The sequence below is a fragment of the Ylistrum balloti genome, unplaced genomic scaffold, assembly GCF_031769215.1.
Source record: "Ylistrum balloti isolate Yb309-2 unplaced genomic scaffold, AGI_CSIRO_Ybal_v1 Utg370574, whole genome shotgun sequence".
Lineage (NCBI taxonomy): Eukaryota > Metazoa > Mollusca > Bivalvia > Pectinida > Pectinidae > Ylistrum > Ylistrum balloti.
Window position 1 is genome coordinate 1137385 of NW_026782359.1, and position 26800 is coordinate 1164184.

The window sequence follows — 26800 nt, forward strand, 5'->3', positions numbered from 1 at the left end:
ACTACATGTATATATAACAAACAACTGTCTATATATCCTCATAGTAAAACAAGTCAACTACATGTATATATAACAAACAACTGTCTATATATCCTCATAGTAAAACAAGTCAACTACATGTATATATAACAAACAACTGTCTATATATCCTCAAAACAAGTCAACTACATGTATATATAACAAACAACTGTCTATATATCCTCATAACAAGTCAACTACATGTATATATAACAAACAACTGTCTATATATCCTCATAGTAAAACAAGTCAACTACATGTATATATAACAAACAACTGTCTATATATCCTCATAGTAAAACAAGTCAACTACATGTATATATAACAAACAACTGTCTATATATCCTCATAGTAAAACAAGTCAACTACATGTATATATAACAAACAACTGTCTATATATCCTCATAGTAAAACAAGTCAACTACATGTATATATAACAAACAACTGTCTATATATCCTCATAGTAAAACAAGTCAACTACATGTATATATAACAAACAACTGTCTATATATCCTCATAACAAGTCAACTACATGTATATATAACAAACAACTGTCTATATATCCTCATAACAAGTCAACTACATGTATATATAACAAACAACTGTCTATATATCCTCATAACAAGTCAACTACATGTATATATAACAAACAACTGTCTATATATCCTCATAGTAAAACAAGTCAACTACATGTATATATAACAAACAACTGTCTATATATCCTCATTGTAAAACAAGTCAACGACATGTATATATAACAAAATAACAGGGACAGTAAATCAAAACATTTAACAGATCAATATTTAAAGGCATGCATGAATAATTCAATTATATGATGGCTATGTGTCTTAATTTGATAGATAGGCAAGCATATACCAGGTTAAATTAATGAGGCCAAAAAAAGTAGAATTACAATAAGATATTCAAGCCTTAATTTTGTGGCTACCTGATTTATGATGACAATGGTAAAAACAATATACAGACTTATCCTACACAGCCTCAAAGATTCTTTTTTCATAAGCATATGGAAACTAAGGGCTATAACTATATATATGAAAAGATTAATAGTAATTCAAATAATTAAATCATAAATTCCATTGATCCCCAAACACAAATATAAACATCTTCTAATATACAGAAGAAAAGAGTGTTTGAGCTACAAAGAAATGAAACTGTCTGGTGGCACTAGCTAGATCAATGTATAGTTATCTGTTATGTATATTATAGCTGAATAAAGCATATTTACAACAAGAGGTCCAATGTACCTGTATTACTCAACAGAATTTACAAATAGTAACAAAGCTTTAATTCAAATACCAACACTGGAAACAATCTATCATGAAAGATCTGTTTATCTATTTATTTTAATGTTTTGAATTTAAAATAGTTCAAGGTACTTGACAAAGACCAATTGATTGATCAAACTATGTAGTTACTAATATCCAAAATGAAAGCTCCCAAACTGATCACTTTAAATTGCAAATGTGATGGAAAAAAAATTGTCTTATGAGACTGAATGTCTTCAAAATTCATAATTTTCACAGGGAGAGCTAGAGGATAAAAGTAAAGAACTTCAGCTGTCAGCTATACAAATTAAAATAATTATAATCATTTGTAAGTAACCTATGCCAATATAGTATATTGATGTCAGTCAAATCCATCCTAAACCATAGCACACAGGGTGACACATTTTTTCGTTTGTTTTTAAAAAATAGATGGTGTTTTATTTATTGGTAAACTGGTTTTCTATTTACTGTTAATATGACCTTGACCTTTGACCTCTAGAAATGAAAAGGAATCCTGAGCAAACGGTTTCTGTAAGGAAGCAATACATGCAATCTGAGAGAAATTGACCTTACAGAACCAGAGATATTGTATTGAAACTAATTTACTAGCAAGAGTAATAGTGACAGACCATACACTTCCAGTCCTTAAAAGCAATCATCAGTAACTACATTCTGAGCAAATGCATTACAGGCAGTCTGAATGGGACTGGATCAACAGAACTAAAAGTATTTTATAGAAACTAATCTTGTACTTACAGTAAAATGACATTGAACTTTGAACTTTGTAATGACAGAAGTGATTGCAATATCCCAACCCTGCCAATCTATGATTAAGAGGATAAAATGGTTCTAGCAAACTTTGTGTCTCTGAGTCAAAAACTGGATGAAGACCTTCAAAGTAGGTAGGATTGGTAAGTAAGCATAATGTGTGATGAGCTCAAAAACAGACAATAAAGATAATGTATCTGACATTGGAAGTTAATTGCCAATGTAATACTGGGTAATAGGAATGGAAAAATACATGGCCAGACTACGGTTTGAACCGACAAAAATCTCTGAAATCTATACAGACCCTCCATCAAACATTAATGAACTACTTCATCACCACAATAGTTTCACTACATTCCCTTCTCCTTTTTGTATGTCTCAGCCCAAAACCACAACTACCTAAAACTCGGAACCCTCCAAACTCTAGATAGACAGTCTACCACTTGAGTGTTGATTTTTGATGTTTACAATTGCATATCTAATATTTATGTTGTTATTGAACCTTGAATCATGATATGACCATTCAAAGGCATATATCATAGTACTAGTACAAAGATATTGATGCATAAAGAGATTGTTATCAGTAGTCAACAAGAGAAACACATTTAAGTTAATTCTATACATGTATCTTTGGCAAATTCATAATGTAGGTGGATCTACATCACTGTGCCATAAATGTTTGCAGAAAAATGGCTGCTGTTTTACTACAAGTTATCTCACTCAGAATACAAAAAACCAACTGAAGAATAAAATATAAACTATGAATATAGTCAAGTGATAAATTCAGCTGTATGAGGAAAATGACTTGGAATAGGTGGTCAGCATTTGTGATATAAGCAGAGTCTGGATTATTCACACCAATATACAAAATGGAAAATCTGAATAATTTGAAATAGGCCATACCATAACTTACATACTATTAAACTGTTCCTCTACACGAGCACTGTGTATATAAGGTTGCTTGGTAAAATGACAGGCCAAAACTGCATGGCCACAACTGAGAGTCAAGGACCTCGATATCTCTTTGAGCATCTATGCTTCCATGAACTTTACACAGTGTTCAATGACCAAACCAACTGTTGCATCCCCATATCATAGCAGAATTTTGCACACATATACACACAAGTCAATTGGCTTCCTGTGTCAATCACTAAATATAAACATGATTGCCTTGCTCAATTACAGCTTAAGATTCAGAAAAATAAGAGGTTTCCAATGTTCACCACTACCCACAGTCATTTGGATTAACATAACACGTTGCAGGAAAATCCCTGTCATGTATGATTCACTTCTTTATTACAATCATAATCAAATGGAAAATCGAAACCATTCACTAAATTTCATCTTTACAAATAATAAGGACAGAATATATCTATTCAGGAAGTAGGGAATTCAAACGATTGAGTAAACACAGAGAATCTAGTAGCCAATATCTTAGTATAGGGCGCAGAGCCGGCTCCGATTATCAAATGAAAACCGAAAGTGAATTGACTTGGTTTTCTTGAATTATGAATGTCATTCAATGTATTCCTAGATTTAAAAAAAAAGTTTGTCCAAATTTTGCATATTGCAGAGTATTGACATTTATCGAAGACGGCGTAAGTTTGTAATCGTCAGCTCAGACACGTTTAAACAGGACACAGCATCAGAATCGCCAAACAAATGAGGTAACATCTACACACAAATCGATTATCCATGCATTCAGAATATTTTCGGATCTTACCAAACATCCGGAGATGCATGTTGGTTACTGGGCTGTAGGATCCACAGGCTAACAACACTACTTTCGTAGGTGTTGCCATGGCTGGTTTCCGAGATTGCTGATTGATGTTACCTCCTGGATGTGTTTCACCACGTCCGGAAAGTGTGATTGTGGTCGCCGTTTTAATATTTAAGAAGACCCTCTTCGGTATACTTCTATTTTGTTAATAAGAGGAAACAATTCCGAATGTGATAAAACTACTTCCGGTCAAGAAGCACATGGCTTTCCACGATTGAAATTCTTGATTGGTTAGAAAAAGTACATAATACTAGATACTAGAGGAGCAATTGCATTTTGGAACGCAGAAAATAAGGTAATATAAAACTTATTCCATATTGTAATAACGCTGCATATCATACACTTCCACAAGAATGAAGCTTAGGTAGAATGTTTCAAACTCGCCCTGGCGAGGCCCTGTGTCTGTGACTAGAACTATCTCCCTTCATATCCATGATTAATATACCTCATATTTCACTTACTTCCACCACAAGTTCACATTCATTTTGGGTTGTATTTTTTTGCATGGAAATAGTATGCTTAAAGCACACATGTGGCTCTTATCAGCACCAAAGGGATGCGTATCTGCATATGTTTATAGGACTACATGGCCAAATATATGGCCAGATTTGCCAGTGCTCAAGTACTTGTAGACACAGGCACTCGAGGCCAGGATATTATTTTTTAAACGTTGATTTTTGTTTTAGCACTCATGACTGACGTTATTTAAACGAAATATCAGCAGAATTCAAGTTTATGTGCCGGTTGACAAATCCGAGGTCCACGGTCATTAAAAATACACAAGGCAAGCAACTCCAGATTTTAAAAAATCGACCCCTCGCTTGGAAACTGGCTCAAAAAAAGTAGTTATGATAAGTTCCTTGTAAAACAATATGTATCCGTAGGTAGTGTGTATATTTACCTTTTATTTGGTGCATAACATTACAGGCAACGAGAAATTCACAATACGTACATGAGATTAACATCTCAATAATCGGAGATTTTATCGTCCATGTAATTATCTTTGACGGAAGTAACATGCCATTTCAAGGGCGGTCACTCCGACTTTTTGGGAGAGGAGTTCCGGATAGCACTATACCAGTGAACAGGTAAGAAAGGTTCCGATGTCATTACGCGCGTAACTACAAAATAGATATTTTTATTTCTACAAATACATTTGCGGGGATGGAAAAATAATGGCTGGGCAAAGAAAGTCCACAGTTGCCAACTCGGATACAATATCATGGTAAGGGATTATACAGAATGCATCAAATTTCAATCAAGCTGGCGGTAATGAGAATTTTTTTTCAAAAAAAAAATAGAAAAAAAAAATCATGCAGATAATGAAAAAAGGGCGCAATTTATGAAAAATATCGTGGGGGAAATATATTAACTTAGAAATTGGAAATTAAATGATTTTTTTTCTATTTTTTTTTTAAATGCCCAGCCATTATTTTTCCATCCCCGCAAATGTATTTGTAGAAATAAAAATATCTATTTTGTAGTTACGCGCGTAATGACATCGGAACCTTTCTTACCTGTTCACTGGTATAGTGCTATCCGGAACTCCTCTCCCAAAAAGTCGGAGTGACCGCCCTTGAAATGGCATGTTACTTCCGTCAAAGATAATTACATGGACGATAAAATCTCCGATTATTGAGATGTTAATCTCATGTACGTATTGTGAATTTCTCGTTGCCTGTAATGTTATGCACCAAATAAAAGGTAAATATACACACTACCTACGGATACATATTGTTTTACAAGGAACTTATCATAACTACTTTTTTTGAGCCAGTTTCCAAGCGAGGGGTCGATTTTTTAAAATCTGGAGTTGCTTGCCTTGTGTATTTTTAATGACCGTGGACCTCGGATTTGTCAACCGGCACATAAACTTGAATTCTGCTGATATTTCGTTTAAATAACGTCAGTCATGAGTGCTAAAACAAAAATCAACGTTTAAAAAATAATATCCTGGCCTCGAGTGCCTGTGCTTGTAGATAGTATACTGTCAATTAATCAGCAAACTTCTAAAATTCGAAAATAAACACACACACACTTCAAAGTTCACTGAATTTTGTGTATATGAATGTATTAAGTGACTGAATAGTCAAAAAGTTAATGATTGTAACACCAGAGGTTAAATTTAGCTGGGCTTGACAGGAATCAAGCAAACAACTGCCAGATTCTAGATTGGTGGTAAAGGACTGCCAAAGAGGACACTCACAACAAGTGAGTTCCAGAGTGCTCCACGAACTCTCATGTGACCCAGGGTAGCATATGTCCATGAGAAACCAAGCAACTATGTTACAAGACTATTATCATGCTAAACATGGAATACACTCATGTGATTCAAGATGGTGCAGCGAAGGTCACTCAGATTTGCTGCTGGTGACTACCATACTATTAGAAGTGGACCATATATGCTGCAACAACTCAAGTGGCTAGCCCTTCAGAAACATAGGGCACAGACCAATGTCATCATAATGCACTTTATTGTATACCAGTCACCCCAGTTGCAGTAGCAATGCATAGTCATAGACTTAAGTTCCTGGTGTCATCAGGATGCTGCAATCTTGACATGATCAAGCTTAGGACAATGCTATGGTGTGCAGTTCCCTGGAACAGTTAAAGGCTGAGCTACATCACATCAGACTTCAATATACATGTCCCCTTTGACCAACTTAAGGCACACACTTAGATTTAATGTTTCTCTCAAGAGACTGAACAGGATTATCAGGAGTCTGGAAAAAGATTCTAAACCACTAGGCACAGGACTAGTGGGCTGAAAAATTACTTGTCCAGATTGGAAATTTACTCGTCCAAATTCAGCTATGAAATGGTGACTTAATCAGTGAGGATGTGACATGCGACTTTTTTTTCTATTTTTATTTGAAGTTTTAGTGAAAAAAACTATGCAGTGATGGCTGCTTTGTGTCAGATATTGTGCATGACTTAGGCCTAGTCATAGTGTTTGTTTACATCCGACTGACTAGGTGCTGCTAAATACAAACCGGTACATGTTGGTACTGGCCATGAGCACCTGACATCAGTATGACTGCAGGATATTCTGAATGCTGTATTTGACATCATGGGAGTTCTGGTGTAATCAAAAGTTAGAGTGCAGACTGGAATATTTTGTTTTCGAAGTACCGTTAACATGTTTCTTTGTTTTAAATTTTCTTTTCATTTTTATTGAAATTTAAGTTGTAACATTAATATCATTGGAAAAAAATACTCGTCCGACCGGACGGGTGCTTTTCCGGATCCCTGATTATATGAAACTGATAACACATTTGTGTACTGTAAATTGAAATGAAGTTGAAAGAATGTTTTCCAGTAATTGGATGACGCATATACGACACATTGATACATTTGTTTACTAGAAAGTGTTCACAGTTGGAAAGTGTGTTTCATACCTTGCAATATGTATTGTATCAGGATTCTTTGTATCAATTGTATCACCTACTCCTTGTGATATCTAGCTCTACTCAGTGAGCTCCTTCAGATAAACACATATATACGCACATACCGTACAGTTTTTAGACAATGCTCAGGGGATTTGTTTTACCTTGACATGGTGTGAAGTAGTACAGTTGATAAAATGTAGCATCATATCAAATTTTAGATAGTAGCCCATAAGATATCTCTCTCCTAACAATAAAAGTGGTTTTATTTCACAGAAAGAAAATCATGTTTCTTAATTCCTTTATCTGATTCCATTTTTCAAATATGGCATGTCACATTAACATATAATAATATTTGTTGAAGGGAAATAGATTTAAGAAAAAATGTTTTTTTCTAAAGTCATAGCATTAAGACTTTCCAACTCCTCCTCATTAATGTCATAAGCAGATTTTCAGGAATTCGTGTAAGTAATTAACATGATTATAAGATTTCATTTCTTTCTCAGGGAAATGTAAACCAACAAGACCAACAAATACAATGGGGAAAAAGAAGAAAAACATTTCTGACATAGTGAGGAGTAAGCAGAAGCCTTCAGCAAAAAAGATAAATCCTTTTGAAGTGAAAATCAACAGAGTCAAACATGATGTATTGGGAAGGAAGGTGTCCAAACATGACAAGGGAATGCCAGGCTTATCTCGGTCAAAGGCCATGAAGAAGGTTAGTCTTCTCATTCTTAGTGCTTTAGATATAAAATGACGAATTTCTGTTACATTACCCAAAGGTGTAAACAATCTTTGATTCATACGAAATGATGATTTCCTCTTCTGCCACTATTGACAACTTCAAAGTGAATGGGAATTTTCACCGAATTCCTGTTAGATATCAAAGTTATTTATTTCTCCAGTAACAGGTGATTTTTAATTTGTTTTATTGTTGTTCAAGATACAGCACTAGAAATACAAAAATAATAATTTTGTTGTGTTTGTTATTCAACAGAGAGAGCAAACACTATTACATGAATACGACCAGAGAATGAAAAGCAATACATTTGTGGACAAACGGTTTGGAGAGAATGATACCAATATGAACATTGAAGACAAAATGATGAAAAGATTTGCCATGGAGAGATCTGTAAGTTACTTTGGTCATAGAATAAAATAAAATTCAAGTCATTGGTTTGACTTTACAATTTTGATATATTTCTATTGCTAGAAATTCATGGGATGTTAGTTTTGAGATAACATGACCTCTGAAACTCATCAATTGGTGTTCAACATTATATTTATGTTATTCCATAATCAAGTTGGATGAGACAGTTGATTTCTCATTTTCATGTAATTACATCATGAATGTATGGGGTTATATTAATCTCTGCTACAGCATGATAAGACTAACAAGTATAGCCTGAATGATGAAGATGATGACCTAACACATTATGGACAGTCACTGTCAGAGATTGAGAAATTTGAGGATCCTGTTGTCAGTGATGATGAAGATGATGATGACAGGGGTAAAATAAGTGGTATGTAAATATCTCGCGGTTTACAGATATTATTATTTGATTCTTAACTACTGTATTTTCCAGATTATAAGCTGCACCTTTTTCCCTTGTAAGTCGGGCATGTGGCTTATACACCAGCGCGGCTTATATGTGCCAAAAAAAATTGGCAAGACAAAAAAGAAAAAATGAAGCTTACGAGTACACCAGTACGAGAGGGTACTGAGTTTTTTTTTTACATAGCTACCCGTCCCATGTTTGTGACTGAAACAGATCATCCAGAACCATCATTTGCAATCATATACAGGATGATTTGAAGAATGAAATAAAATTAACATTTTCACGGATTTCAATTTCAATTTCAACAAATTTTATTGACAAATGTCAAAAGGAATTGGACATCAGGCATTGCCTATTCAAGTCCTCTCCTTCAGGTGACAACCTGAGGTAAACAAACAAACAGACATATATATATCTATACAATTTTGTTAAAGAAAGACATAAGGGAAGTAACTCCTTATTGTAAACAAACTAGTTCAGGATTATATCAGGAAGTAACCCAATGTTATGACTACTGAGTTTGAGCATAAATCAAGATGATCTCGTCTGAGAAAGTTTCATAGTCTTAATTTTGGCTTGATGAGTTCAAATATTTGTAGAAATTAGATTTTTCTCCCAGCAGATAAGGCCACATAAAGTCCATATGCACAACACACTGGCCAAACTGTTTGGGTTTAAAACCCAATTTCAACAAATAGATATACATAGTTTGTAAGTAAGGTTACAACAAGTGCTATTTATAATATGAAGATTGCTTTTTTAAATAAGAAGGAGTTACTTCATATATTTACTTACGTGAAAATAGCCATCTTAGCTGCCCAGACCAGGCTTACATTGTATTTAATTCTAGTATAAGAGGGAAAATGTAAGAGATGATAATTCATAATAATACATCAGGTATGTGTAGTACTGCTATAGTAGTAGTCAACTTTAATCAATCATGCCTTGTAATATGAATCACAATAATATCTTCTGGACTTTAACGGTTACTTTAAAGCCATAACAGAAGTTTACATTAGCCTTTTCAGTCTGGGATCGATAGGTCATCAGCATATATGTCTAGAACGACTGACATGCTTGTTTGCAATATGAATGGCCTCAGATAACTTACAAGAAGAATATTATGGAACTATAAGAATTTGGTCAGCATGCAAGTGCCTTCGTTAATATTTAATGGTACAGACACTGGCATTATATCTCTGCTTAGAAAAATCTGTGAAGGCACCCAAGCCAAACGAGTTTAATGTTTATTTTACATTTTTATACGCAGCCAGAGCCAGTCGTATATTGGCGTCGTCTTCTCCATCTGTCTGTAGGTCTGTCCGTATGTCCATTTCTTGTGAACGCAACTCCTCCTAAAATAATCATCAGATTTTCACTAAACTTGCTCAATGTCACTACTACAATGGGTAGATGTGCATGAAGGGGTGATTTTACCGTTCAATGATTTTTGTAAGATTTATGATACAGACATGTTAAAAGTGATAATTAAAAGGACCAATCTTGATCTTTATATTTTGTGGCGGCATATATTGTGTCCATGGCACTCTTGTTTTGAAATGCATTAGTAAAATAATGGATTATCTGTGTATAATTCACTTGCAAACTTCATAAAATGTTTTACTGACGATCTTGATAAATTGCCTTCCATTGTCTGTTATGTCAACAAAGTTTGGTCAAGGTTCCCTTTACCACTTCCTAACGAAATGGTGTGGATGATATGATATAAAGTTTACCAATTTTTAGGCAATATAAAACAATGTTAAACATAAGTCATTCATAATTTCCCCAACAGTGTTTTAAGAAGTGCCAGGGTTGTGACCCCAAGACTCACTCCTCTTACAAAAATGTTGCCTTGCACAGGAGATCTCTCCCTCATCTTACACTCATAACTTTCTTTCTTACATTTTCTTTGATCAGTAATTCTTTCTCTCATTCTTATCCAATCTGTACATCCAACATGCAAGTACAGAAACATATATACAACTCACCAAAAAATTATAAGTTGATACACACTCCCTATTACCTCAACTTTTTAACTTGCTATGCCAAAAAATGTTTGTCATTGTCCTTCTACATACCATTTATTTGTAATAACTTGGCATTGAGTTGTATAACCAGACATCAGAAGAACTACAGTTTACTTTTTCAATATGTGTTTCTTGTACAGGTAAAATGGTGTCAGAGGAGCACTTTGGAGGATTTCTGTTTGAAACTCAAGACAATCCAACAGACCAGAGTAACAAATCATGGAAAGAAAAGATGGAAGAAACAATTGCAAAATCTAAAAAAGAAAAAGTAATCATGTATAAATATCAAAGGTTTCATGTATACAATGATAAAATATGTTTGTATCTCAAATGAACCTCATTCAAGTGAGTCCAAATTAGTGACTTTGCCCAGCCAAGTACCCAAGATACATGTATATTTCATTTCATAAAAGACAATATTATTACCATTAAGGTATTGCAACAACAGTTATGGAAATGCCTATTATTTGACATTTTTTCGACCTGCATTTTTGAACTTTGAAGTTAAGTTGTTATATACATATTAGATTTCCTTATGTTACTAAATATATGATGGAATATATCCTGTTGTACTGTTGTGTTGTTACAAATTAAAGTAAAAAAAAATGAAAAAAAGTATATTTGATATATACCTCTATGTACCAGGTTGTTGTGATTTGTATGATTGTAGCATGACAGGCAGATGGAGAAGGAGAAAACTTTACAAATGACAGAAAAGCTAGACTCAGAATTCCAAGACTTGATGAAGCTGATGTCAAAATCCAAGGTAAATAGGAAATGATGGATGTAAACAGGATTTATTTTACAAAACTTTCAAAACAAGTTATAACATTCACTATTGTTTGGCCAGATGGAAGCATACTATGGGTATTACAGTGTGAGGATACAAATGTTCCTGGGGGAAAACTAACATAGTCAGACAGGTGACCACATAGTTTTCAAGTTAAGTTCGGGAATCAAATTCCAGTGGTCGAGGTGTCAAGTACTGGACACAATAAGTGGTAGCTGACATATTGGCAAAATATTTCTATCTAAAGGACCCTCAACACAAATCAGCATCAGGTTTGAAAAAAATGCCCCTACCCTAAACAGCCCTTTCATCAAACTGAAGCCTTTTTTCTAAAGTTGGAACAATGTTCATCAATTATGTTAATGAAGATACTCTTAGAAAACATTTAGGCCACCACCTGTCAATGAGCCTGCTATTTGTCATGTGTCAGTTTGAACTGAAACACTTGGTTTCGTTACAAACGCCTTTTCAAGAAAGTGTCAAGCATTCATCTGTTGTTTGCACCTTATTTCCTTATAGAATTCACATAATCTGCATGATACTTGGCATTATGTGATGACAAACAGCATACGATGTTGATTAGATGCTTTACAAAGGCATTTTGAAAAAACATACTTTGAAGCAATTCAGTGACTGTTTATTTAGATCATGAAGACACATTGCATTTTCATGATAAAATAGTTTGTTTTTCAAGCAGATTGTCAACAGACAACAATAACAACTTGCACTTCACATTTTCTCTTTCTGAAGATTTTATTTTGGTCATAAACCATGTTTTTAAGTTTCAAATATGCATCATCACCAGACTCATTTCATTTTGAATATGGAGTGAATGTAATTTATGAATCATGCTTTTTACATCTGAGTTTTTACAAAAGAAAAAAACATGTTTGCAGAAATCCAAAGATGATCTTAAAGAAAAACCGAAAGTAGATGATTATGATATTGCTGTCAGGGAGCTGAAGTTTGAGTCTAAAGGAGAGGTAGGTTGTGTTTAAATGTACACAAGATGTAGAGCAACTTATATCAGACTGGCTTACAGTATAGATTTGGTTCTAATACAACATTCATATGTGTGAAATTCAGGTAGACCAACATCTACTTTTTTTCCTCCATGCTTGTTATTAATGCATCTAGATCAGCATTGAATCAATTCTCTTGTTTGATTCATTGGGTTTTTATTCTTGTTCAGGTTTTAACTAGTTCAAGGGAAAATAGGCAAATGACAACCATTTAGGATACAATAGTTAAATTGTTCTCAATAGATCTTTATTGAGCAGAAATTAAGCAGAATTAACTTATGCCTACCTTTTCACAATGACACATGACCAACGGGCATTACATTGTATCTGTACACTCTTCCGATAGGCAACAGACAGATTGAAGACTGAAGAAGAACTTGCAAAGGAAGAGAAAGAACGACTTGACAAGTTAGAGGTAAAGTACCATGATATTTGTAAACACGTGTTAACAGAGGCAGATTTAGTACAGTATTAAAACAAAGTTTGAAGAGTGTTGACCAGGAGACAATTTTTTTTAGGGTTATTCCAGTAAAATACCTATCCCACTTAAGTATTAAAGGTTTTGTTTACAAATACTGCCTAAAGAATTTAATCATTAATGTGATTAGAACTGAACCATGGATAAAAGTTACTCATTTTTAAATGGATGACCTCTTGCAAATCCACAATGTTACACAAGAGAAAATCAGTGATCTATTTGTAATTTGTTCATCAACAATAGGAGGACCGATTGCGAAGGATGAGAGGAGATGGTGATGACGAGGAACCCAAGATTGTTCATTTCTCTGCTGATGACCTCAGTGATGGGTATGTCATCATTTATCCATATAAATCATATTTCATATGGCATAAATGATAATTACTTGATAATTTGGTAAAACTAATTGCTAGTCATACACTTCACCCAATCTGTTTTTAAGATACAGTGGAAACCACTTAATGTCACATGAGATAATGTCACTTTCTGGTTAATATCACATTTTCTTGAAACACCCTATATTTTCTGTGTAATGCAGCAACTTATAATATTTCATATTTTCATGTTGGCAAGTTTTAATATCACTTCATTTTTGCAACTATTCTTAAAAAAAAAAAATCAGTAAATAATAGGTAAGTGAAGACAAGAACTATGGATTCATGCCTAAACGGCTATTTGCCACACCTGGACATGTTATGTAAACATTGTCACCGCCAAATCAGAAAAATTAGTGCCCTAGTTGTGCCTTTCGCTATTGACAACATTTCATCTTTTATATTTAAAAAATACAACATTAACAGTAACTTTCCTTTCCAGGCTACATCTTCAAAAACTTTCCACTCAACTCCACAAAACTGTCTATATATAATAGGTTAGTGCCCTAGTTGTGCCTTTTCCTTCATTTACACTTCATTTTTTTTTTGTTTTTTCTGTTGCAATGGAAACATAATAAAAAATCTCAAAATTACTGTTAACTTTCCTTTCCGGGTTACAACTTCCCATTCCACTCAACTCCACAAAATTTTCTGTATATATACGGTTAGTGCCTTAGTTAATTTTTTTCTTTTGTTACCATGGACACAGATAATCCTCATCACAAATTGAGTTTTCTGGACCAGTGTTCTGAAACTGTTTAAGATAATTGCTCAAAATTTTAACACTTATTAAGCTAATAGTATCTTTTGCTATGGAGGAGTTCTCCAGTTAAATACTTTTTCTGTTACCATGGAAACAGATAGGCCAAATCACCAAGTTCATTTTTTGTTCAGACCAGTTCTCTTAAACCATTCAAGGTAATTACCCAATACTCAAAACTTAGTAAAGGTATCAAGCTAGTACTCTAGTAGAAGTTCTCTGTATCAATACTTTGTATGGAACAGTTAGAAAAAACAAATAGAAATTAAACTTGTTATATTAACACACATATATGATTGCGTGTCTTTCTTTTAAACAGCGGGGCGCGGGGAATGATGGCACACTTTGCGTTATCTTCTTGTTTATCCTTTTACTGTTACTGTCAAATTTTTCAATTTCTTGACTTTTTGTATTATTCCAGTAATGGACATTACCAAGTTTTATTCTTATATGAACAGTTAAACACACAGGATCTAGATCAAGATATTAAACTTTTACTATAAAGTTGATATATAACAAATATATGAAATGTTGATGTTGAGGAGCTGCAAGGAAGTTTTATTGATAATTGACAAAAGAAGACATTACATTTCCACTGTATTAGATCTTCAGGTGATAGTAACGGTACATAATTGAGTGACGGCTCCTTGTTTACTTGGCTATCACAATCCAAACTTGTTATGATGGTTAAGCAATATGAGTGAGTGGATGCCATATTATATTTTTTGATATGCTGCTAAATGTATGTTAAAATGAGTCTTTAGTATGCATACAGAGGTCATTTTCGAAACATTGTTGAAGATTGTTTTTCAAAGATATGATGAGAAAATAATCAAACATGAACTCATATTTAGGATAAATTTTGTTTGTTTTGTTTCTATTTACAATCTTCCATGGGACCCTGAACCCCAGCATGTTAATGTCATTATTATGAATATCGGCATCTTTAAATTTACGTGAACATATTTCTGACACAAAGCTTAGATGCTAAAATAACTGACTATTACACATGCCCCAAAAAACTTCACTGGGCTCCTTATGTCTTTGCTGATAAAGTAATCATCTTCTCCAAACAATTCCTTGCGGGTACATAAGATGACCATAGAATGTTCTGAAACCGAATTTTCTCTATGTGATGTTTCATGACATCTCATTGGCTATTACAAATAAAAGCAAAGCTCGATGAAAACAACTTTGAGTACACATTCATTAAAGTTACAGAGATATACACAGTATATATATCAACTGAGTAATGGTGCCCTATTATGAATCCTGTACTGTAATAGGTATGCTGCAAAATATCAGCTGATGACATTGTAGTGTCACATACAAATTTGATGTGTAAACTGTGAATATGACATGATCGTTCATGATAATTTATATCAGGTCACATATTTCCAAAAATGAAAATTAAGAAAAATTACTGTGCTTGTGGGAAGAACAAAGCAAATACAAATTAGTCTTCACACAAGTTCTGTTAAGTCAGTCTGGCACATCAGAAAGTAAATTTCAGTTTTTAGATTTCAGAAAAAAAAATGTGTCAACTGTAAATGGCACATTGAGGTTATCACATTTTTCCTAACAAATGGAACATGACATTCATTAGGCGGTATCCACTTGATTATGAATGTGAACGTATACAGTTAAAGTAGTCAGGTAGTTTCTTTAAATACTCCTTGTCATGTACAAAGAAAAATCTCCATCATGACAACATTTCAGAATTTTAAATCTTCAATACATGTTAATTAATTTTCATTGCAGTTATGCCCTGGACACATCTATTAAAGAAAGATTTCATATCTCATATAAAGATGGGAAGTTACTGATGCCAGGCAATGATGATGATGATGGCAGTAATTCAGGAGGTGACGAGGATGGCAGTAGATCAGGAGGTGATGAGGATGGCAGTAGATCAGGAGAGAATGAGGATGACAGTGATGTGGAAGGGGAGGGTGATACAGATGGTGAAGATGAGGAAGATGACAAGGAAGAAGAGGATTCAGCTGAAGATGGTAATTATATGTTAGGAAAATCATCGTTTCTTAGCAAGGATTAGGTTTATGGACATGAATGGCATCCACCATCTTGTGCAAATTTTATTTAAATCTGGTGATAAATGCACTCATATCTATTGCTATTCTGAAGAATAATAGAAAAGACTCACTGGCTTTGAAGAAGGTGTCTTAGTTTGGGGCCCTTGGGGTTTTTACAGGATACATAGGAAAGTAGAAATTTTCAAAATTTCAGGGGGGAACTGTATACATTATTTAGCAGTGAAGAAATCACTGCAGTAGACTTGAGACATTGTACATGTTGTTAGTTACTTTGTTAGATGATGATGACAGTGATGATGATAGCTACAAGGACATACAGTCTGATGAAGAGGAAGAAAAGAACACTGAAGAACCAGAAGATAAGCCTGTAAAGAAGCCAGCTCCCAAAGTGGACCTGAAAGTAAGGATGATTGATGGTATATATAAAAGATGTACAGTTATGCTTTATATAGGATAGAAATCAGAACCCAAGATTCACTTTAAAGTTAGGAGAACTGATGACATCTATCAAAGATTTAAAGTTCGGAGAACTGATGACATCTATCAAAGATTTAAAGTTAGGAGAACTGATGACATCTATCAAAGATTAAAAGTTAGGAGAACTGATGACATCCATCAAAGATTAAAAGTTAGGAGAACTGATGACATCCATCAAAGATTTAAAGTTAGGAGAACTGATGACATCAATGAAAGATTAAAAGTTAGGAGAACTGATGACATCCATCAAAGATTTAAAGTTAGGAGAATTGATGACATCCATCAAAGATTTAATGTTAGGAGAATTGACGACATTGATCAAAGATTTAAAGTTAGGAGAACTGATGACATTTATCAAAGACTTAAAGTTAGGAGAATTGACAACATTTATCAAAGATTTAAAGTTAGGAGAATTGACAACATTTATCAAAGATTTAAAGTTAGGAGAACTGATGACATTTATCAAAGATTTAAAGTTAGGAGAATTGACGACATTTATCAAAGATTTAAAGTTAGGAGAATTGACGACATTTATCAAAGATTTAAAGTTAGGAGAATTGACGACATTTACCAAAGATTTAAAGTTAGGAGAACTGATGACATCCATCAAAGATGTATAGAAATGCTTTATATTGGATAGAAATCAGAACCCAAGATTCACTTTAAAGTTAGGAGAATTGATGACATTTATCAAAGATTTAAAGTTAGGAGAACTGATGACATCAATCAAAGATTAAAAGTTAGGAGAATTGATGACATCCATCAAAGATTTAAAGTTAGGAGAACTGACAACATTTATCAAAGATTTAAAGTTAGGAGAACTGACAACATTTATCAAAGATTTAAAGTTAGGAGAATTGACAACATTTATCAAAGATTTAAAGTTAGGAGAACTGATGACATTTATCAAAGACGTATAGAAATGCTTTATATTGGATAGAAATCAGAACCCAAGATTCACTTTAAAGTTAGGAGAATTGATGACATTTATCAAAGACTTAAAGTTAGGAGAACTGATGACATTTATCAAAGATTTAAAGTTAGGAGAATTGACGACATTTACCAAAGATTTAAAGTTAGGAGAACTGATGACATTTATCAAAGACTTAAAGTTAGGAGAATTGACGACATTTATCAAAGATTTAAAGTTAGGAGAATTGACGACATTTATCAAAGATTTAAAGTTAGGAGAACTGATGACATTTATCAAAGATTTAAAGTTAGGAGAATTGACGACATTTATCAAAGATTTAAAGTTAGGAGAACTGATGACATTTATCAAAGATTTAAAGTTAGGAGAATTGACGACATTTACCAAAGATTTAAAGTTAGGAGAACTGATGACATCCATCAAAGATGTATAGAAATGCTTTATATTGGATAGAAATCAGAACCCAAGATTCACTTTAAAGTTAGGAGAATTGATGACATTTATCAAAGATTTAAAGTTGGGAGAATTGACGACATCTATCAAAGATTTAAAGTTAGGAGAACTGATGACATCCCTCAAAGATGTATAGAATTTCTTTGTGTGAAAAAAAATCGCTAATCTGTATTTTAACTGTTATGTGTTAATTTTTGTCATTAAAAAGAATTAACTTTTAAACTTAAAGAAATACATCAAAGTCTTAAATTTTATCTTTTCCTTCAGAAAAAGAAAAAAATAATGGATGCTGCCAGAAAAGAAGTGCCTTATGTTTTTGAAAGTAAGTAGAATTCACCCTTAAAGACAAACTGATGAATATCCAAACTTAAGTGTTGTTTATCTCTAAGGTATCCAGAGGATATCTAGGGCACTTTTGTATAAACAGTTTAACTGACTGAATGTGCAAGAGTGACTCTAGGTACAGATTGGGGTCAGGGGTGACTTGTGGAATACACAGCACATACAGTTTGAGGAATCCAGCCATATCTGTCCTAAACTAACTTAATGAATACCGTTAGTATTTTAAAATTTCTGCATAAAGCACTGCATGTGCATGTTTCTGGAAATATTATGTTTCTATGTATGAGTTAAATGGATGATATTTTATTTTTGGTTTATTGTTTTTATATTTGACAGAAAATTTGGAAACTGTGTCTTTGATAGTTTAACAGGAACATGAAGTGCAGAGGTACTAGTACTTCTGCTGGCAATAAAGAGTCCAAAGAAAAAAGTCCAGATATCTCTATCAATTAAGAAATTTTCAAAATATTCCTTAAGGATGATCTGTGAAGAAATGGTCCTGGAATCATAGGTTTTCTGAAGCTATTTTAATTAGATAAATGTTAGCTTAAGAATGGCATTAAGACTGTGTAGGTATGCAAAAGATAAACAGTGTGAAGGTTATTGGGTTAAATTATTTAATGAACCGTCTCACTGAATGGATGACTAGTGCTGAGATAGAGATCCTTTGGTGACACTACACATTACCATAATTGTCATATGTGAACACAATTCAGCACTTTTTATTGACAAGCCAGATTTAATCAACAGATTGGTAAAAATTCAAATCCCTGCATAAACTAGCATGTGATTGGTGTACGGTTTGTTCTGATTGACTCCCTGCTGTGTATAAGCTGATGACTGTTTTGTTCTGATTCAGTCCCTACTGAATATGATGACCTCGTGGCACTGTTACAAGACCGTAGAGAGGCTGACCAGTTGATAATTATAGACAGAATCTGTAAATGTCACCACCCGAGTCTTGCTGAAGGAAACAAACAAAAACTTGAGGTAATATAAGAAGAATTTCTATGCCTTTTTCTGTTGAGGTTTTATTAAGGTTCCATTGAAAAATTCTTCATGACTGTGTGCAAGATTTTTTGTTTTTGTTCAAACTCTTGTATGTTTGTTTAAAATACTGAACAGCAGTCACAGTTTGATCAATGAAGTGTTCATGTTTTGAGCTATGTGACTTAAATTAGGACACCGCCAGTTATGGAAATGAATAAACAACTTTCTTTTGTATGTGATTTATTTTCCAGAATTTTTTTATTGAAGCAAAATTGCAAAGATTAATTGCAACAAATTAGAATTACGATGATGATGACTTTTTACCTAATGTACAGTATATCCTGAGTTTATGTGTACATTCAGCAGTGTTTCATCACAAATATATTGTGAAACTCAATGTCAAAGACAAGTTATACCTTTGAGTGTTAGATTCTGAGGAGTTCATGTTTGGTAAATGAAATACTCTGATGGAGATATATATCATGTTTGAATTCTATGACTAGGTCATCTTGATACAAAGCCATGCAAGCTATTAATTCACTGTGACCAACCTTCGCATTGCTCTCTAAACAATGTTTTTGAATGATAGATATGTAACACATTTTATTATTGGATAATTTTCATAATCTTACCTATGCCATACTCATGAATTGTCAAGTCATTGTCATGACACTCGTTCTGATGCTGGCTCAAATATGGTGACCATCTTTTCTGTTGAGACAGATGACCAACCTTGACATAAGAAAAAATTACAATGTCCGATGTGTTATCAACCTACTGTAGTGAACAAATACCTTTGCCATTCATAGATAGATATGACAGATTTTGGGTACACAACCTAGGAATGATTACAAAAATAATTTTGATAGATAATCCATACACAGAATAATTTAAAGACTTTTGATATGCCTCAACCTTTATCCTGACCAACAACTTGTCTTCCATTTGGGTGGAATTTCTATGACATAAAATATTGAAAGGAGCATTTTGATTGGCTACGAACATGTGAGGGACTGTGTGAACAAAATGTGTGGATCTTTGTTGGATTTCGTTGATGTTGCTAAAATAACATCACTTTTAGACTTCAATTTGTTTAGAATTGGGATAGGTACTACCCCCTAAACAAAAGATGCCTACTGAATTTGAAACACATTCATTTGACTGGTTTATTTCTCATTGTATTGTACAATATTGTGTTGATAATGTGTCGTTCTAGTCTATGACTGGTCATTACTTATCCTTGTGCCAAACATTCTACAGTAAACTCATCTGGTGAATATGTGACTTCCTACAGATTTAAATGAATAGGGTACACTTTGAATTTTGCAATGGTGGCTCAGAACTTGCAATACCTATTGGCACAAACTTGTATTGTCAATGAAATCACAAAATGATTATTACAGGTATTGCTGGGTACACTGATACAGCACTATACAGATCTTACTCTCCAGGATATTTGTACGACTCCCATCCACATTACAGGTATTGCTGGGTACACTGATACAGTACTATACAGATCTTACTCTCCAGGATATTTGTACGACTCCCATCCACATTACAGGTATTCCTGGGTACACTGATACAGTACTATACAGATCTTGCCCTGCAGGACCCACCACAGCTTGACCTCATTGATAAGTTGACCATACCAATCTATAAATTGGTCCAAATGTCTCCTGTTCCTTCAGCCAACTTTGTCCTTGACCAAATAAAGGACCGTCAGGAAGAGTTCAGACAGATCTGTATGAGAAAGGCAGGACGAGGCCTCTACCCAGCCTTGGACACTGTAAGTATCTGCAAAACCTTGGGGTGGTAAGTGGTAGGTTCCTACAGTAGATAGTGTTTTTGTTTGGTCTTGACTCATGGGTTGTACAGAAACAGATAAACGTTACATTGTTATCACAAACACAGTAAATGATACAGAATAAATGTCTATACATTGTCAGCCAAGCCAGATTTATTTTCTCTTGTTACTCTAGATTCTTCCTATATTCATTAACTTTTGCTTCCGAGATAAGAAATGATTAGAATAACTGAATGGAGTCTGTTTTATATTTGATATACTGTTAATTTGCCATATTTGCCAGTGTTTGTAACTGAAACAAATCTCGTAGAATCAGTTACGTATAATATATGATTTGGAGATATCGATTTCTGTGGTTTTGATTAATCATCCCTGTTGATATGAAACAGTAATATATACTTAACTTACGTGGTTTATTCACAACAGTATATGCAAGAAAGCGTAGCGGATGTTTCCAATAGACTATTGCACCCTGGGATTGATAGGTTAAGGTCTTCAACAGGGCCAACAACACAAATTTTTACTTATATACACTATTACTAAAACTGTAGAAAGGGTGTTTGTGTTTTGTGTACACATCGTGCAGACATCATGTGCACATCAAACATCCTGTTACATTGTGTGATCCTACAACTGTAGGTATAACTAACCCACAGAATATGTGTTTTTTTTTCAATTTTCAATGAACAGTGATAAATACTTAATACTGGTTAGCTTGCTGAATAAGTATTTATGTAATAATACTAATTTTTATGTTTGGACTTTAGCTATATAACCAAATCAGACGATCTGACTACATGGCGACATTCTTAGTATTACATACTGAAATGTATGCTATTTAAATTCCAATCTAAGCTGTCTTGTTTTATCTCCCTTTAACGTTTATCTGAATGTCTATGTAATATATGATTATGACTCACTATGCATGGAACACAAAAAGCCATGGATTAGTGTTCAGTCTCTGTTTTACACAACGACCATGCGTGGATGGTAGATATATAAATGATCATACACATAGATACTTGATAAACATTCTACTATAACTACAATGTACCAGGAGAACAAGTGAAAACTTTACAAGAATACAGAATATAAATTCACTTTTTTAGGAATAGTTTGTTGACAACAGGTTGTTATATTTTTTGCCAGTTACTGCTGCTGAAGCTTGTGCCAGTGTTGTTTCCTTCGTCTGACTTCCGCCATTCAGTTACCACACCTGCCATCATATTCATCACTCAAATGCTGGCACAGGTGAGTAATATGTCATCAACTTTATCACACAATGGATTATAACAGGTACGTCAAGATTCAGGTTTAAATCCTGTTGTGTCCGGCTGTATTTTCTCTGCTAATCGTCTGTTAGTTTTAGTCACGCCTTGTTCCATATGTTGTGTATCAAATGTACACAGTCACTTCCAACAGGCGCAGATCAAATGTGAGATATAAGCAGTCACACAGTTATCTCCTCTGTGTGGCTGAAGAAACACTCACTACAAGAAAATGTTACTGTCCCCCACACAACAAAAGTTGGCAAGGATATACAAACAGGTTCCATCTGTTTGTTTGTCATTGCATTCTGGGGCATGAACAAATCACATCTCCAAAAATGTTTTAATATCTTCAGAAAACTGTTTACACACATCATTTAAGTGATCTAATAGTGCCTTTTTTCTTTGGTTACCATGGAAAAAGATTTTCAAATTCACTGAATCCAGCATTTCTTGAACATATCTCCAAAACCATTTAAAATACCTTCTTCACTAAGACCTTTCACCACTTCTGTTTCATCAATCATATTGAATTTTACCTGTTAACATCCTTTATATAATCTCACATGTGATATGTCCATGACTGGGTCCCTTGGCAGTGGACCTGAATGACTCTGTCCTTGGTCATTTTTTGAAAATGAAGATTTTATGATTAAGACCCATTTCATAATATCAGTCAGAAATGAAAAGTTGTACGAAGACGAAAACAAAATTTCTATAATGTTTGTGTGGCTTATAACAGGCATGTCAAGATTCAGGTTTAAATCCTGTTGTGTCCGGCTGTATTTTCTCTGCTAATCGTCTGTTAGTTTTAGTCACGCCTTGTTCCATATGTTGTGTATCAAATGTACACAGTCACTTCCAACAGGCGCAGATCAAATGTGAGATATAAGCAGTCACACAGTTATCTCCCCTGTGTGGCTGAAGAAACACTCACCACAAGAAAATGTTCCTGTCCCCCACACAACAAAAGTTGGCAAGGATATACAAACAGGTTCCATCTGTTTGTTTGTCATTGCATTCTGGGGCATGAACCAATCACATCTCCAAAAATGTTTTAAGATAACTTCACAAAACTGTTTACACACATCATTTAAGTGATCTAATAGTGCCTTTTTTCTTTGGTTACCATGGAAAAAGATTTTCAAATTCACTGAATCCAGCATTTCTTGAACATAATCTCCAAAACCATTTAAAATACCTTCTTCACTAAGACCTTTCACCACTTCTGTTTCATCAATCATATTGAATTTTACCTGTTAACATCCTTTATATAATCTCACATGTGATATGTCCATGACTGGGTCCCTTGGCAGTGGATCTGAGTGACTCTGTCCTTGGTCATTTTTTGAAAATGAAGATTTTATGATTAAGACCCATTTCATAATATCAGTCAGAAATGAAAAGTTGCACGAAGACGAAAACAAAATTTCTATAATGTTTGTGTGGCTTATAACAGGCATGTCAAGATTCAGGTTTAAATCCTGTTGTTTCCGGCTGTATTTTCTCTGCTAATCGTCTGTTTGTTTTAGTCACGCCTTGTTCCATATGTTGTGTATCAAATGTACACAGTCACTTCCAACAGGCGCAGATCAAATGTGAGATATAAGCAGTCACACAGTTATCTCCTCTGTGTGGCTGAAGAAACACTCACTACAAGAAAATGTTACTGTCCCCCACACAACAAAAGTTGGCAAGGATATACAAACAGGTTCCATCTGTTTGTTTGTCATTGCATTCTGGGGCATGAACAGATCACATCTCCAAAAATGTTTTAAGATAACTTCACAAAACTGTTTACACACATCATTTAAGTGATCTAATAGTGCCTTTTTTCTTTGGTTACCATGGAAAAAGATTTTCAAATTCACTGAATCCAGCATTTCTTGAACATAATCTCCAAAACCATTTAAAATACCTTCTTCACTAAGACCTTTCACCACTTCTGTTTCATCAATCATATTGAATTTTACCTGTTAACATCCTTTATATAATCTCACATGTGATATGTCCATGACTGGGTCCTTTGGCAGTGGATCTGAGTGACTCTGTCCTTGGTCATTTTTTGAAAATGAAGATTTTATGATTAAGACCCATTTCATAATATCAGTCAGAAATGAAAAGTTGTACAAAGACGAAAACAAAATTTCTATAATGTTTGTGTGGCTTATAACAGGCATGTCAAGATTCAGGTTTAAATCCTGTTGTGTCCGGCTGTATTTTCTCTGCTAATCGTCTGTTAGTTTTAGTCACGCCTTGTTCCATATGTTGTGTATCAAATGTACACAGTCACTTCCAACAGGTGCAGATCAAATGTGAGATATAAGCAGTCACACAGTTATCTCCTCTGTGTGGCTGAAGAAACACTCACTACAAGAAAATGTTACTGTCCCCCACACAACAAAAGTTGGCAAGGATATACAAACAGGTTCCATCTGTTTGTTTGTCATTGCATTCTGGGGCATGAACAGATCACATCTCCAAAAATGTTTTAAGATAACTTCACAAAACTGTTTACACACATCATTTAAGTGATCTAATAGTGCCTTTTTTCTTTGGTTACCATGGAAAAAGATTTTCAAATTCACTGAATCCAGCATTTCTTGAACATATCTCCAAAACCATTTAAAATACCTTCTTCACTAAGACCTTTCACCACTTTTGTTTCATCAATCATATTGAATTTTACCTGTTAACATCCTTTATATAATCTCACATGTGATATGTCCATGACTGGGTCCCTTGGCAGTGGACCTGAATGACTCTGTCCTTGGTCATTTTTTGAAAATGAAGATTTTATGATTAAGACCCATTTCATAATATCAGTCAGAAATGAAAAGTTGTACAAAGACGAAAACAAAATTTCTATAATGTTTGTGTGGCTTATAACAGGCATGTCAAGATTCAGGTTTAAATCCTGTTGTGTCCGGCTGTATTTTCTCTGCTAATCGTCTGTTAGTTTTAGTCACGCCTTGTTCCATATGTTGTGTATCAAATGTACACAGTCACTTCCAACAGGCGCAGATCAAATGTGAGATATAAGCAGTCACACAGTTATCTCCCCTGTGTGGCTGAAGAAACACTCACCACAAGAAAATGTTCCTGTCCCCCACACAACAAAAGTTGGCAAGGATATACAAACAGGTTCCATCTGTTTGTTTGTCATTGCATTCTGGGGCATGAACCAATCACATCTCCAAAAATGTTTTAAGATAACTTCACAAAACTGTTTACACACATCATTTAAGTGATCTAATAGTGCCTTTTTTCTTTGGTTACCATGGAAAAAGATTTTCAAATTCACTGAATCCAGCATTTCTTGAACATAATCTCCAAAACCATTTAAAATACCTTCTTCACTAAGACCTTTCACCACTTCTGTTTCATCAATCATATTGAATTTTACCTGTTAACATCCTTTATATAATCTCACATGTGATATGTCCATGACTGGGTCCCTTGGCAGTGGATCTGAGTGACTCTGTCCTTGGTCATTTTTTGAAAATGAAGATTTTATGATTAAGACCCATTTCATAATATCAGTCAGAAATGAAAAGTTGCACGAAGACGAAAACAAAATTTCTATAATGTTTGTGTGGCTTATAACAGGCATGTCAAGATTCAGGTTTAAATCCTGTTGTTTCCGGCTGTATTTTCTCTGCTAATCGTCTGTTTGTTTTAGTCACGCCTTGTTCCATATGTTGTGTATCAAATGTACACAGTCACTTCCAACAGGCGCAGATCAAATGTGAGATATAAGCAGTCACACAGTTATCTCCTCTGTGTGGCTGAAGAAACACTCACTACAAGAAAATGTTACTGTCCCCCACACAACAAAAGTTGGCAAGGATATACAAACAGGTTCCATCTGTTTGTTTGTCATTGCATTCTGGGGCATGAACAGATCACATCTCCAAAAATGTTTTAAGATAACTTCACAAAACTGTTTACACACATCATTTAAGTGATCTAATAGTGCCTTTTTTCTTTGGTTACCATGGAAAAAGATTTTCAAATTCACTGAATCCAGCATTTCTTGAACATAATCTCCAAAACCATTTAAAATACCTTCTTCACTAAGACCTTTCACCACTTCTGTTTCATCAATCATATTGAATTTTACCTGTTAACATCCTTTATATAATCTCACATGTGATATGTCCATGACTGGGTCCTTGGCAGTGGATCTGAGTGACTCTGTCCTTGGTCATTTTTTGAAAATGAAGATTT

At 34.1% G+C, this 26800-nt stretch overlaps 2 protein-coding genes across 4 annotated transcripts in view; one reads left to right on the plus strand and one right to left on the minus strand.

The window, feature by feature from the left end:
* Window positions 1-3920, minus strand: part of LOC132556507 (nicotinamide/nicotinic acid mononucleotide adenylyltransferase 1-like) — a 58037-nt gene extending 54117 nt beyond the window's left edge. For both annotated transcript variants that reach the window (XM_060220916.1, XM_060220915.1), the window contains exon 1: window positions 3796-3920. In XM_060220916.1, the coding sequence (XP_060076899.1) occupies window positions 3796-3874 (79 nt within the window). In that variant the 5' untranslated portion in view covers window positions 3875-3920. The remainder of the gene's footprint in view (window positions 1-3795) is intronic.
* Window positions 3921-4055: 135 nt separating this feature from the next.
* The window catches only part of LOC132556505 (nucleolar protein 14-like), a 32581-nt gene continuing 9836 nt past the window's right edge, over window positions 4056-26800 (plus strand). For both annotated transcript variants that reach the window (XR_009554475.1, XM_060220913.1), the window contains exons 1-15: window positions 4056-4147; window positions 7745-7956; window positions 8236-8370; window positions 8620-8761; window positions 10968-11095; window positions 11498-11593; window positions 12514-12600; window positions 12986-13054; window positions 13361-13446; window positions 16013-16263; window positions 16584-16705; window positions 18434-18488; window positions 19368-19498; window positions 21060-21284; window positions 22452-22553. Coding sequence is in view for 1 of the 2 variants with exons in the window: in XM_060220913.1 (XP_060076896.1) it covers window positions 7777-7956; window positions 8236-8370; window positions 8620-8761; window positions 10968-11095; window positions 11498-11593; window positions 12514-12600; window positions 12986-13054; window positions 13361-13446; window positions 16013-16263; window positions 16584-16705; window positions 18434-18488; window positions 19368-19498; window positions 21060-21284; window positions 22452-22553 (1809 nt within the window). In the remaining variant the exon portion in view is untranslated. The remainder of the gene's footprint in view (window positions 4148-7744; window positions 7957-8235; window positions 8371-8619; window positions 8762-10967; window positions 11096-11497; window positions 11594-12513; window positions 12601-12985; window positions 13055-13360; window positions 13447-16012; window positions 16264-16583; window positions 16706-18433; window positions 18489-19367; window positions 19499-21059; window positions 21285-22451; window positions 22554-26800) is intronic.